At 40.4% G+C, this 15,152-nt stretch overlaps 1 protein-coding gene across 6 annotated transcripts in view; it reads right to left on the bottom strand.

The window, feature by feature from the left end:
- The window catches only part of SMAD9 (SMAD family member 9), a 72,789-nt gene that overhangs the window by 20,715 nt on the left and 36,922 nt on the right, over nucleotides 1-15,152 (bottom strand). For 5 of the 6 annotated variants that reach the window (XM_079137396.1, XM_079137391.1, XM_079137395.1 and 2 more), the window contains 2 exons: nucleotides 6,626-7,243; nucleotides 1,100-1,357 (listed from right to left, as the gene is read on the bottom strand). In XM_079137396.1, the coding sequence (XP_078993522.1) occupies nucleotides 1,100-1,357; nucleotides 6,626-7,037 (670 nt within the window). In that variant the 5' untranslated portion in view covers nucleotides 7,038-7,243. Of the gene's footprint in view, nucleotides 1-1,099; nucleotides 1,358-6,625; nucleotides 7,244-11,282; nucleotides 12,642-15,152 lie in introns of those variants that run through there. The other variant, XM_079137394.1, reaches the window with a different exon arrangement.

The raw sequence follows: 15,152 nt of genomic DNA, 5'->3' as shown, positions 1-15,152 counted from the left end.
ACAGTTCTGAGCTTTAATACATGTTCCAAACGCCTGCATAGTAATTTCTTTTCTCAATAAGCAACTAATGAGCAGCTCTAGTCTGGCTCTATGCTGGGCATGGAAAAGAGAAGGAATCATATAATATAAAGTGATAAATGTGAAAGTATAAATAAATAACTTGCTGAGGAGGCAAAAAGACTACAGCAGATTGTTAACAGCTGGCACCAAGTGTATTTACATTTGCCTTTAGGAACTTGTTAGTCCTTGATATTATTTATCTTACACTTAACAAGGTGCACATAAATGTCTTCACAGGTGTAGCAGCATGCAACTATGGCCGAGTGCTGGATTCTCCCTTTCTCTTTTGTATGCTTTATTCAATTCAGTAAATAGTTCCTGAAGAGCTCTCTATTCAAGCTGGTACCCTGGCTTCACAGAGCAAAAAGTGAGAAGCACTGGCTGGAGGGAGGGTATGCACCTATCTTCTGTAATTGGGGGCTCCCTCTGATGGTTGAAAGAGGCCACCAAAGAAAAGGCCTACCCCCTGACTCTCCATGTTGCTTGCCCTCAGGTCAAGTCTTTCTGCTTGGGTTAGAGAAGTATTTTAATCTTATTTCTACTGCTTAAAAAAATACACACACGTATATAAATATATACATATATATATAAATATATACATACATATATATATACACACAAAGATATATACGTGTGTGATATATATATATATATATATCTCCTTGGATATTCCCAGAAATGGTGTTCAAACCCACTTAGTTTCTGAGAGGTTTTAGACGAGAATCAGGACAAAAACATGTTGTACAAATTGGGCCAGTGCAGATCTTTTTTGGTTCATAGGCGTGAAGATCATGCTGTCGTGTGTGTGAGATGTGCCTCCCACTACACCTTTTTATGATGTCAGCACATTCTCCATCTGACGTGGAGAAAAAATTGGGTACAGTCTTAGAGAAAGGATCTAACAGCCTGTGGAGATATCTTGAAACCTGTAAAGCACTGAGTGTCCGTTACAATGACCATGATTGTGGTTGTCCACCATAAATAACAGCTTCAGGTCCTAATTTCCCATATTTTCCCACAGACCGTGACTCTTACTGACCTGAGTGTTGATATGGAGACTCTGGCTCAGAAGGACTTCCGGGGGAGTGGGGGTAGCTGGCTGAGCAGGGGGACTGCGAGAAGACGTGGCTGGGCGAGGGAGGGAGCGCAGGACACGGAGGCTGCTGGAAGGACTCGGGGTAGGTGGCATTGTGTGGCATGAGCGGCTCGCTGTGCAGGGAGGCGCTGCGGAACTTGGCCAGGAGGCTGAGCTGGGGGTTGTATTCACTGTGTCTTGGCACGAGCACTGGAGGCAGCACTAGGAGCAGAAGGCGACAGGAGAGTGAGCACTCAAGGATGCTCATCAGGATGGAACAGGGGGGACGCTTGCTGTTCTCATCTGCCTGCTTACTGGTGGTAAAACCATTTTTCCTTTGGGAATTGTCCCTCTGCTATTCACCTGCTCATGATACTACTGTCCATGATGGTCCCATCACTACCCAAGAAGTGAGTATGTGGGTCACACCATACCAACAGCCTTCCTCCTTGCCACCTGCCTCTTAAACAGAATGTCACAGCTGATGACAAAGTTCAGCGGAGGATCTTCCTAATGTCAGCACTCCAAAAAGACCGCCTATGCACTCCCACCTTGGAAATGACCAGCGCTGTCCTAATACTTGGCTCTCTAAAGACCTGATTGTTTACATCTTCTACAATTCTGCCAATAAAGTCTTTTTTCAAAGGTGCAATTGGTTTCTATGGCTTGTAATAAAACCCTAAGTGATGCCCAGAGTATTTTTCCTTCAGGGACCATGTTGAATTATTTAGATGACGAGCCTCGATTTCAGATTTGGTAATGCTACTGAAATGACAAGATTCTATTTATTCTTACAGGAAAGATTTAAAGGTGAGGAACTAAAAGTTACCAAATAAAATATAAGCAGTGAATAATAATAAGGGTGAACAAGTAAAAGATAAGTAACAATAAGAAAATCTGTCAGTGAAGTATGCTCATTTTAGTAGCTTCCTTCTGAGTTCCCCTCTCTAAAAACACCATGAGTGTCCCTGATCTGAGCCGAAAAAAGACACAGGAATGAATTCAAATTTTCAAGGGCAAGCTTTGGGCACTCAAAGCTTCCAGTGACTTCTAAAGCATCATATGCTGGCATAAAGGAGGTGCCCATAAGTGCTGAAGTGTAGCCTGGGACCAACACAGGCACAGAGAAAGTGAGAGAAAATGAGAAAATGGTCAGAGAGGCAACAAGAAAATTTCGTGAAGCTAAAAAGGAGCTTTGCCTTCAGATCAAAAGAAATACCTGAGTGCAAAGTCCTATTAATATAAAGAAAGATCCAGACCCAGTCACACCATCTTGTATTTCTAACAACAAAAATAAATGAAATATTCTGAAAGCACCTGGAGGATCTCCTCAAGGTCACCTATAGAGAAAAGAGAATCGATTTCCCACACCAGCAAGGACCACTGGAAGACAAGGGACCAGTGCCCTTCCTAGGGAAAGCAATTCTTACCCCAAATTCCACAATAGAAACTAGGAGAAAATATACACTCAAAGGTGAAACATAAAAGCAAGGATTGAGAAGAGGAAAGAAGATAGACAGTCACTTATCCTCATCTTTGATGTTATCATAAAGGTGAAATCTAAAGAAGATAAAATCAGAAACGGATATGTAAGTGTATTATTAAGAGTTAATTCCATAATTTTTAGCAATCATGAAAGCAAACAGTAAAGAACTAAGAAACAAATTGTTGAAAGAAGAGGTTTCGGCGGGTGTATGGGGTAGGTTTTACTTGTAAGCACACTACTGATTTATCATATACAAGTTTTGATTTTTTTTAAACCTCATAAAATGCAAATATTCTAACAGTGGTCTAAAAAATAAGGTCTTGAGAAAGTAAACATTTTGAAATATTTGGAACAGAAAATAACAACAGAAGTACAATAACATAAAACCTATCATTTGCTTTTTTTACCATAATACACTTATCTCTTTCTTAATAAGCAATAATTTTCAGTTTTATAAATGAAAAATAAACTCAAGCATGTAAATGAAAGGTTTTAAACTAAAACCACTACAGGTGAGAGCAGCAGAGAATCAGAATATTTCTTCCTCCTTTACAAGTTAGTGTTTATATATTCTGCCTTAGGACATTAGAGAACAAAGATTCAACACCACCATTCAGTACTAACACATGGATGATAAACCATGAAGTTTCCTTTAATGTATTTTCTGTCTCTACAGCTAAAAGATTACTTAGCTCCTGAATAGAGGGGTTGACAGAGTAAATGACAAATGGCTTCTTTTCAAATGATATTTCTCCATCGCTATGTTAACAGTGTTCAAATAAACACTCATTTTTTTGATGAAGAAGAATTTAAATAATCTCTGTGACTTTGGTTTCAATGTAAGATGTCTACAATGTTAATCCCTAAGCCTGAGGAACATGATGCCTCGCACCCTTCTGAGTGTGGGGACTTCCATTTCTTCAATAGTAGATCTGAGGTATTAAGAAAAACCAAAGGATAATTTCCCTTAGGGTAAAAATATATTTTGAGAGTATGCATTTTTACCATCTGGGTAAAACCAAGAGAAGTGAATGTCTATAAAGAAAACTGATGGTCTTCTTCTGGTTGTTTTGGCTTGACTGACTCAGTTACAATAGATTTACAACTCATGGGAAGTTCAAGGCCAGACCCAGCAATTCAGTGAGGCCCTAAGCAACTCAGAGAGACCCTGTGTCAAAATAAAAAATTTTTAAAAAGGCTGGGGTAAAGCACTCCTGGGTTAAATCCCCAGTACCCAGTACAAAAAAAAAAAAAAAAAAGGATTGGCAACTGGTTATATTTTTAAATACTTTCACTCAAAACAAAGCTATCCCTAATTACTTAATGCTATTTCCACATCTCAATGACTGCTTACCAAGGAGACCTAGACAACAGATTTTCATTTCTATTTTGAGCAACCTTTTAAATACTATGCCATCTTCATATCTCAGGGATACAAGAGGGAAGTACCAGGAGTTACTGGGCACATGGATGCAGTACAAAAAACAACTTTGGTCTCTTAATCAAAAGTTGTGTGGTTTTGACAGAGTTATGATCATTTTATATATAAAAAAATTACACTCCTGAAATAACATCCAGCCACATGGAGTAGAATCATCGTGAATGATGTAAACATTTCCCCACAGCTTTTACTAGACCTGAGCCAGGCAACTTGTGGCCTGAGGACTGGAGACACTGTTGGATACCAGTCTGAAAAAAATTGTAATGAAATTCAGTTAAGTGTTTAGAAACTTTCAACAAAATTTGATGAAGTAATTTTTGTATCTCAAATAATTTTTAAAAATTGACCTTGTATTTTGGAAGTCCCTTTTCAATTTCGTTTGCCCAGCAATTCATTTTATTGTAAAAGTACTGATTCAAAGTATTAGAAATTAAAAAATCTAAAACTGGTCCCTCACTACAGATAGCTTGAGAAGCACTAACAATTATTTAAGTGATCATGGGAATGAAAAGAAAATCAGAATACAGTCTTCAATGTACCTAAAATGCACAGTCAAAAAAAAAAAAATGAGATTTCAAAGACAAAACTTAAGCTTGTATAACCAGGTATTCAGCAAACTTGTTAAGATTAACATTTTTATTGTTTTCAAAATATTTATTCTGCACATGGCTAGATAGCTAGATGTAAAATCTGGTTGTTCTATTAAAAAGATCAGTTAGAAAAGAAAAACACTGTATAGCTTATATATTACTTTAAATTAATATCATCCTGAGTCATCTTTCTGGAAATTCAAACCTATGATGATATGAAATATAGCTACATATGTAAAACATTCACATTATCATCCTAAAAGAAACTTAAGAGGGTATGAAAACCTAAATTATCAAATAATTATTTAAAAGTATAGTTTTGAATATCCAAGAGGAAAACTTGATACTTTTTACAAAATACTTCTTACAAGCTGTTATGTTTTACAACTACGTTACTTAGGAAGAGAAATTACTTCTTAATGAACATTTTTACATTTGGATATGCATTCTATATGCCAAATATAACTGAAATCTTTCAGACAAAAAAGAAACAAGCCATTTTTGTCATAAATGCAAACTTTTTTTTTTTTTTTGAGATGGGGTCTCATTCAAGCAATAGGATGGAGTAATTTTTGTATCTCAAAAAATTTTTTTAACTTGACCTTTTATTTTGGAAGGCTGCCTATGTTGGCCTTGAACTCCTGGGCTCAAGCAATCCTCCCTCCACCCACTCCACATTTTTTAAGATACGCAACAAGAGCTCAAGAAAGGTTGGAAAGAAGGGAAGAAAGCAGACCTCCATGATCCTGGGAAAACGTATCAGATTTGCCAAGAGCATAGGACCTTCTAATGGTCTTCCCAGGGTCTCTGTCTCTAGACAGTGGCCGTGAGAAGTCACTTTATCACGACTTCCTTGACGGCTTGGCAAAACAATGACAAGTTTTGGGAGCCTGAAAAATTACCTGCCTAAGACTGATGTGGGCTGGGCATGGACAGTTATCCAACACTGCATTAAGGAGAACTGAACGTTGGAGCTGCTCCCTAGACAGCACTCTCTCTCTTGATGGGACCCAGACCATTTCCTGGAGCTAATGTCACCCTTTGGTTTCTTGGAATGAGGGAGATAGCCCAATGAAAAAGGAAAAAAAAAAAAGCATAAAAACTTTATTCCTGCCCAGAATTCCACAAGAACACTCAATCCAAAGAGAATTTCAAGAAAACTATTTCAGTCTATTAAGGATCAAAGAGACAAACACGACTTCTCCAAAATGGGGATGAAATACTCTGATACCCACACACAAACAGATGTGTGGAGAGTATTGGAACAGTACTCTTGTATGGTCAGAACCATATTTAAGGGCTGAGGACATAGACCAGGGGCAGAGCACTTGCCTAGCATGTGAGAGGTACTAGGTTCAAACCCCGGCACTACAAAAAACATATTTAAATACAACCACCTATATTCCTCCAACCCCTGGTGTTTTTAGCCCTGAAATAATTTTCAGCAACTCTTTCTTTGGCTCTTTTCAGATCAAGATGAGGTATCTTCCATTTATCTAAATTTGAACAAAGTGGAGGCAAAACATCAAAAATACAACAAAACAAAACAAACAAAAAAACCCTTTGGTTTAGCTCAATTCAGATCAAGGATCAATTCAGTTCATTCAGTTGTTGTGGGGAGGGGGAGATAGGATGTTTATTTTTTAAAACTAGTCTTTTTCCAGGACATTTTAAGACCTTTCAAGGCCTTAAAAAGTAGGAAAAGGTCATGATGATTTCTCCAAACTTCATCAAAATAAAACTGCATTGTTCAAAATCACACAAAGCTTGCATATACATTGAAAATAACATATGTTTCTTCTAGGTTTTTCTGATTACAAAATTTTGGATTCATTCCTAAAAATCAAACCTCCCTCTCATCTCTCTATAGGTAGAGGTCCTTGTGTGGTGGGTACCCCACTGTTCTCCACCAATGGAACTTTTCACTCCACTTTAACTTTGAAATGAACCTAGACATCATGAACAAAACCCACCTGGAGTCTCCACCCGGCGGTAGTGGTAAGGGTTAATGCACACCTCTTTCTGTTTGGAGCCGAAAGGGAACTCACAGCACTCCAAGGGCTTCAACTCGTGGTGGGACTGGAGATCTGGCCAACGCCACACCCGGCAATAAATAACGTGGGGCAGACCCTTGCGGTGGGACACCTGCAGACGTCCATCCAGGGACCTGGGAATGGTGACACATTTGCTGGGTTGCCCAGGGCAGCTCAGGGCCCTCTCCAGCTCATCCATAGCTCCTTTCTTCTTCTTTAATTTCTTCACTAAAGAGTCCACGGCCTTCTCCGCCCACTTCTCCTCTTCATCTCCTTGCTTCCAGCCAAGCAGTCTCTTCACTGCGGGGCTGGTGAAGGAGAAGAGGGAGCTGATGGGGGTGCTGGAGTGCATATGAGGTGGACCGCAGATGTCCCCACACACAGAAACCAGACTCACAGCCCTTCACAGCCTGCAGGGACTGGGACAAGTCAGCGGCCAGGAACACTCCAGGGAGGGCATAGGTACAAATTTGTCTTTTCTTCTGGAAGCAACTGTGACTGATTCCAGTTGGGAAGTGTGCTGATTTCTTCCTAAGCCCTTGCATGGGCTGGCCAACTCTGAAAAACAAAGTGAGATTTCAGTGAGCTTCATCCAGGTAATTTTCAGAAAAAAGAAACACTGTTCCAATGTTTTAACTTGAAAATTCAATCATTTTTGATGCTGCCCTCCCTTTTGTCCTACATTCAGGTCTTAGTCACTGCCTTAAAAATCTCTCAGAATTTGTCTCTTTCTATTTCCACAATACCTGGGGTCTGGCCCTTCTGACAAGAGGGACTCCCTCAGACCAGGGTGGAAAGCTCTGACTTCCCTCCTGCTCTCCTCCTGCTCTAATCCATTTATTCCCCAACCGAACTTGGATCAAGTCATTTTCCTATTTAGGAAATGATGCAGTTCCTTGATTTCCCAAGTGTAAACTTCTCTGCCTGAGTTTCTAGGACTTCTGTGCTCTTCCCTCAACTTACTCCTTCTTTCTTTCTTTATAGGTTGCAAAGGTAACCTGCCCCCACCCCACTGTAAGACATATATGCAAATGAAAAGGGAAAAAGAATTATAGCCTCACCACTGGGGATAGTCATGCTTGAACCTATCTTCTTCCAAACTACCTGAGAGGATGGCGGTTCTCAAAGTGTGTCCCAGGAATCCCTGGGAGTCCCTGAGAATCTTTCAAGGGGCTGTGAGTTTCAGCCATATCTGTGTGAGCTAAATTCACTTCCTGCACTTCAACCAAAACAACAGATCACAATAGGTTGGTGTAGAAGGGGATATGAGAATCTGGGTCTCCGATTAAACCTGGCATTAAAATGATTTGTAAAGACAGAAAACAATGGCACTCTTCTCACTAAAGTCCTTTTGAAAACATAATTTTTAGTATAATATGCTTGTGTTCATATATAATAGATTTATTATTTTTAATGAATCAGTAAGTATTTCTAAAAATGTTTCAGTTTAAATTCCTAAAATGAAAAACACTGACAGACACAACCCACATACAGGTTCTCTGGAGTTCTCCATAACTTTTATAATGAACAGGGGGCACTGGAGTTGTGGCTCAATGGTAGAGCACTTGCCTAGCATGTGTGAGGCACTGGGTTCGATTCTCAGCACCACATATAAATAAATAAAATAAAGGTCCATTGACAACTAAATATATATATGTGTATATATATATATGTTAAATTATATAAACACATATATACATATATTAAATTTAAAATTTAAAAAATGAACAGGGGTCATAAGAACAAAGCAGTTTGAGAAGTGCTTTTCTCCAAGTCCCACATACTCACATACATAGATGTGAACACCAAAGAGTGCTGTTCTCACATTTGATACTCCGCTGAAGACCAGCTGGACCCTTCACCCTTTCATCTGAAGGTGGACCTCCTTCCTGGGCATTCATCAGACCCATTGAAGTTTCCTGGGGCAGAACTGCATTTCCTCTTCTGTGAAAGCACTGGCTTAAACAAACCTCCTCTTTCTTCCAGATTTTAAAATCAGCCACCTCATTAATGTTCAGAGTGGCTGCCTCTGGTCACAGTTTGAAGAAAGCTGACTCATTTTAGTTTCTGGGAATCAATGTAGCCCACAGTCTCCAACAATTGCTCATTTAATATACATTAAATATAATTTTCTCCTTTGCTTCCCTGGAGGGAAAACTGAACCCTTCCCAGTACCATTATGGGCTTTTTTTTTTTTTTTAAATTAGGTATTGAACACAGGGGCTCTCTACTATTGAGCTATATTCCTAATCCTTCTTTAATTTTTTAAATTTTTTTAATTTCAAGACAAGGTCTCTCTAAGTTTCTGAGGCTGGCCTTGAACTTGTGATCCTCCTGTCTCCCTTCCAAGTTGCAAGGAATTCCCAGCACCGGGGGAAAAGAAAAAATTAAAAAATTGAGGTTGGATGTAAAGACAGAGGAAATTTCTCTGATGGAAGAAAACTGATTGAGATTTAATGAGTAGAACACATCACTTGATTCCACATGTGGACCTTATTTAGAATTATACAGAAATAACCCGTGATGAGTTAAGGGCTTCAAAGCTGTTCTTTTTCACTTGGCAGTTTGACTTAGACTCAGTTTAATTTGGAAAGGTTGATTTTGTGGTTTAACAATTGTGAATTTATAAAGTAAAGTTAAGTCACTGTGCTCAAGTTCTGTTTACTTGATCTAGACAGGTTGCTGCACAGCAGTGGTTAGAAGGCTGAGGGGCTTTCAAGAGACATGGCATGACACAGAGGAACCTGAACCCTTACAGAGCCTTAGATTCTGCTTAGCATTACATCAGATTTGTTATTAGTAAGTTGCAGCATCAATCTTTATGCTTAGGTCAGTGGTAGAGAAAAGCCTTTTATAAAAATGTTCACCAGAGTCCAAATAAATATACCTTCTAAAAAAACTTTCGCTCCATGGAGCAAATGATAGTTCCCTAAAGTGGGTTGACTTTGCTTTGTGTTTTTTTAAAACTGTGACTGCCTATCTATCTAATGGTATGTAAAATCAATTTATCATCAGAACAAAATAGCTTTCGTAAAACCAACAAAACAAAACAGACTATGTTGCAGGGCAACTGACAAAGAAAGAGTGAGTGTAATATATTATGTGTGCATAAGTTCACTGCAGCTTTTCACTTAGAGGCATGTGCTCTGTGTATGTGTGGTGTGTTTGTAGTATATGTGGGGTATGAGTCCAAAATGCAAATTTTATTTACTTTTTTATGCACCTTGCAATCAAAACAGCTTGAAAGGCATTACTCCTAATTCATACATTTCCTCAAACTCTGAGATTTACCTTGATTAGTGACATGCAGGGGCCACTATTCTCTTGTCCTCTGGGGAAGTCCCATTTAGTTCTGAATCTGAGGTCTAAAAAGCTCTAGGCTAGTTCTAGTCCTCCCGAATATAGGCTCTCTGCTGTCTGAGATCCCTGCCCCTTTAAAATAATTATACTAGTCTCATAGTGGCTCCAAAACCTAGATTTTATTGCTGAAAGACAGCTCCTGTCCAATTAAACAGAGGCCTTTGCATTAAGGGAGGCTCAAGAGTTATATTTAGAATCTCAGAGTGATAAACACCAAATTCATAACAATGACCTTCTGGTAACAGAATAGAAAAGAGCAAAAAATTAAACTTCGGGTACACAGATGTTGAAAATATGATTCTCTATACTTCTTTGCATGTTTTGTGTATTTAAAAAATTTTTTTTGTAGTTGCAGATGGACAACATGCCTTTATTTGTTTATTTTTCTGTGGTGCTGCGGATCGAACCCAGTGCCTCACTGCTAGGCAAGCGCTCTACCACTGAGCCACAACCCCAGCCCCTGTTTTGTGTATTTCTAATAGAAGAAAGCAAACTTAGAATCCCACTAAGGTTCTTGTCCATGCTAATAGTTTCTATTAATGAATCAAATTTGGAATTTCACTAAGATTTTTGTCTATGTAAATAACTTCTGTTTGTCCAGGCAGAGATGTTTAAGGTTCATAAAGGCAAGCTCATTCTCATTTCTGTTTAAGCCACTAAAAAGAACAAAGGGCCTCCTATTTATCTCCAATTAGCCATAACATCATCACCGGTGAGGTCCCCCTCTACCCCCACCTGCTCAGTACTGTCAACCTGGATCCCGATAGCTTTGCACTGTCAGAGTTGAATGTCCACAGACTGCAGGTGCTAGCCTACCATGACCTCCTGAAGACCCCACTGCCCAGGCTCACATAATTACTAAAATAGAGCCCTTCCACAGGGGCCATTAAAATACTGTTGCAAAAATAAGAGAGTGTCAATTAATTCTGCTCTTATACCATTCTAATAAAGTACAAAGAAGAACAAAACAAACATAGCTAGTTCATTCCCACATAATATAGCAAGAGCTATGAAAGAGAGGAGGAGATGGTTGTGTATGAACAGTTCTTACTCAACCTGGCAGGTGTGGGGGGGTGTTTCTAGAAGGATTCCTAATAGGATAAATGAGCTGCAATCCTTTTAGAAGGATTAAAATCACGGTTAATAAAATAAACTGACTTGGCAGACCAGGGAAATGTCTAAGATTTTCTTGTGCAGTTCTAATCTCATAAGAGAATGGCGCATCACTGTCACAGACCAGCTGTGTGGTTTTAGACACGTCATGTGGTCTCTCTGGAGCGCCTTATTTTCTCATTTGCAGATCCAGATGGGCTCAGCCTCTGCTTCAGCGTCTGCATGGGTGACGGTGGTTCCATGACCACATGGCTGTTGGCTGGATGTGCCACAGGGGAGCACATGACTGTTCAACTGCTATTGACGCTGCACCATTACTCCCAGCATGAGGCTTTGACACGACACTGTGGCCTAGAGCAGGGCAAAACCACAACTTGTTTTCCACAAGAATCAAACCAACCCTTTGATTAACAAATGTCATCCAGCAGCACAACACGGTTTCCACTCTGGCTTCCAGTTGTTTCTTTCTGGCATTATTATTATTATTTTGACTGCAAAGGGATAAGAGTAAAAACATATGCTTGGTGTCACTGTGTTCAGCGAGATTAGTTGGTGCATCATCTGGCACTCATAACCCTGGATCTCTCAAATGCCTTCCGGTGACCACTGGAGCTTGCTGTCCTGAGGCAGAAAGAAAAACACTGTGCTTTCTCTGATTCACTCACGGCTCGCTTCACGAAACTGCAGCACAAAAACCGTACTTCTTTTCTGGCATCCGGGTTTTACAATAAACTCCAACTGAGTGATCAAAACAACTTCTCATCTTTGAGTTTTTTTTTTAAATAAACAGGCCCACTTAATAGAAAAGTGCTGACCACATGCACACACGATGACTTAAATGTATGTGATTCCATGCAAAAAACTATTTACCAGGCCACATAAAAAGTTTGGGAGACCCGGTTGCTTTTGTATAATAATCTGTCAGTTTAAATCCAACCTCCCTTAGCATACTAAAGATTATTTTCACTCACTGGGGCTCCCTGAAAGATCGATTCGTGATTTTTAATCCTTTAAAAAATACAATTTCAAAAACACTATTTAAGGTGGATATGTTGATCGGCCTCTCTGGGGCATGTCTAAACAATGAGCACACAGAACCTTTGAGATTCTTTCATGGGCACTGCTTTGTGGTCAATGTGGCCAAGAAAAGTATCCATCAGTCAGACCACAGGTTGCATCAGCCCAGGGATCAGGCGACATCTCTCTGATCTTTAAGGACCTGAAGAAGAGACCATCACTGCGACAGAACATCTTTGTTTCATTATTTGTCTTTTATTTTTTCAAATTTGTCACTTCTGCCCCTCTAATCCATGGCCAACCTTAAGGATACCTTGGTCTCTTCTAGAAAAGTTTACTAACCAAAATTAGAATGTGAACACATTTTCCAAAGAAATTGTTAACCCCCTTCGGGGAACAAACTGCTTTCTTGATGACTCTTGTAGCACTTTAAGTACCCAAGTAATTAATAATCAATAAGATGTGCATTTAAAATGTTAAAAATATATCCAAAAGAACACCTACCTAGAAAACAGGTGGCTGCTACTATCAGCATTGGCATGTATATGGCATGTCTCATTACTGCACACATTTTGAAAGAAACTTGGTTTAAAACACACACACACACACACACACACACAAACATTTGATTAAGTAAAATTTGTCCTCATTTGGGCTAGTCTGGCATCCACATGCTTCCACGTGAGCGGAAATCATGAGGTTCTATTGTAAAACGAAAACTACCTCGTGTGCAGACCAGTTTAATTTCATGCAGTTGGATAAACACAGGAACAGTATCAAGATGTCCTATTCTGGACAACAGAATTCCCACCTGTACTGGGAGGTTTCCTACAAATCTATGAAGGGACAGTCCTGGTTCTCGGGTGTACCAATGAGCATCTTGTTGCAGGGTGGAAGACCTCCAGTCCACAGCAGCAAAGAAGAAGACAGAGATGCATTATTATAATGAGGGCTCTATTCAGGGGGCACTGGAGCAGGTTCAGGGCGCCAATGGATCTCTGAATTATCTGCTTTCCCTGGGCGTATTAGCCAGCTCTTTCACTGCTGTGACTAAAAGGACCCAACCAGAACAACTGTGGAGAAAGAACTGTAGGGCTCACGGTTTCAGAGGTCTTAATCCATAGAAGGCTGGCTCCATTCCTTGGGGCTCAAGGTGAAGCTGAACATCATGGTGGAAGAGCATGGCAGAGGGAAGCAGCTCACATCATGATCAGAAAGCAGAGCGAGAGACTCCACTCTCCAGACACAAAATATTTACCCCACAGCCACGCCCCCAATGAACCACTTCCTCCAGCCACACCCCACCTACCTCCAGTTACCACTCCGTTAATCCCATCAGGGATTACCTCACTGATTAGGTTAATTCTCTCACTGCCCAATCATTTGTCCTCTGAACCTTGCATTGGCTCACACACGAGATTCTGGGGAACACCTCACATCCAAACCATAACACTGGGTGATAGTGTAAATATGGATTTTTCTGGGAAGACAGTCCATGGGTATTTTTTCTTTAAAAATCTCCAAAGAGCCTGTGACCCCTCCCACCCCAAAAGATTTTAAAAACCTACTGAATTAGAAGAAAGGGAGGAAGGAGAAAGTGAATAAACTAAAGAACAAAAGAGAAGAGCTGATTAATCTCACTAACTGGGTGTCAGGACAGAGCCTCAAAAAGCTACAGCAAATGGAGAAAATAAGATCAAAATGGAGGTAAGAAAGGCTTAAGGCCTCGGGAGGCTGAGGCAGGAGGATCACAAATTCAAAGCCAGCCTCAGCAACTTAGTGAGGCCCTAAGTAATTCAGCGAGACCCTGTCTCAAAAAATAAATAAATAAATAAAAAGGACTGTGACTCAGTGGTTAAGCATCCCTGGGTTTAATCCCCTGTACCAAAAAAAAAAAAAAAAGAAGAAGAAGAAAGAGAGAAAAGAAAGACTTAAAGCCACTGAGTACTCTCATGATAAGTGCTTTATGTGCATTTACATATTTAATCTCTGCCACGGCTGTTGAGATTATCAATCCCACTTTACATATGAGGAGACCAAGGCACACAGAGATCTAGTAACTTGCCCAAGATCACACAACCACAAAGGGCCCAACTTACATGGTTTAACTTTTGATTTTTTTTTACTTTGTAATGATGTGAAAATGATATGCCTTCAGTAGAAACTGTACTTCAAAGCTTGAATTTTGATCTCCTCCCAGGCTAGCAATACCCCATCTGATCCTACCTCAAGATGCCAAGAGACTGGGCAGTGGCAGAATCCACAGCTCCTGGCAGCCTCATGATCACACGGGGAGAGGATTGATGTGCTATGCTGCCAACATAGACAGAGGGATACTGTGTCTTGTGTTTTTACATTTTTTTCTGATGATACCAACTTACAAAGGGTTTATCTGGACATGACCCCACTGTAGGTCAACTACCACTGAAGCAAGTGGTAGTGCTGAAAATCAGACCCCGGCAGTCTGGCTCGGACACACACCCTCGGCACCGCAACACCCTTTTCCTCCCAAAGGAGATGGGAAGGAAGCAGCAAGGGCTGTCTCCCCCGTAGGTGTGGGTTGAGAATAAAAGAGCCCAGCACCCAGGGCGGGGCCTGAGTTGTACGCAAGGGGAAGACAATGGAAGAAGGAGGCCGGAAGGCAGGAAGGCCTCTCATTCCCGAGAATGTGGCAAGGTGGAAAGTGGAGCAACCGCAGGGCTGGGTTCTGCGTCGGGGAAAGGATAAACCGGAGTTAAGCTGCATCTGTCAATCGCCATTCATTCTTTCATTTCTCTCAACATATCTGCCTACTCTCAAGACCTATTGAATGCAAAGCAGACATGGCTCTTGCCCTTCCAGAGCTTAGAAATCTGTGTAAGTATTTAACAAGTAAGGCTTGACAAGCCACGAAGAACTACGCAGAAGAAAATATGGTGTTGGGATGGAGAGAGGAGCAAGGGACCCGCGTGGACCTACGGCCCAACCTGCACCAAGG

Source organism: Sciurus vulgaris, assembly GCF_902686455.1.
Source record: "Sciurus vulgaris genome assembly, chromosome: 4".
NCBI classification, from domain to species: domain Eukaryota; kingdom Metazoa; phylum Chordata; class Mammalia; order Rodentia; family Sciuridae; genus Sciurus; species Sciurus vulgaris.
The sequence above is the reverse complement of the archived record's forward strand: the minus strand, read 5'-3'. Positions and strand labels throughout refer to the sequence as shown.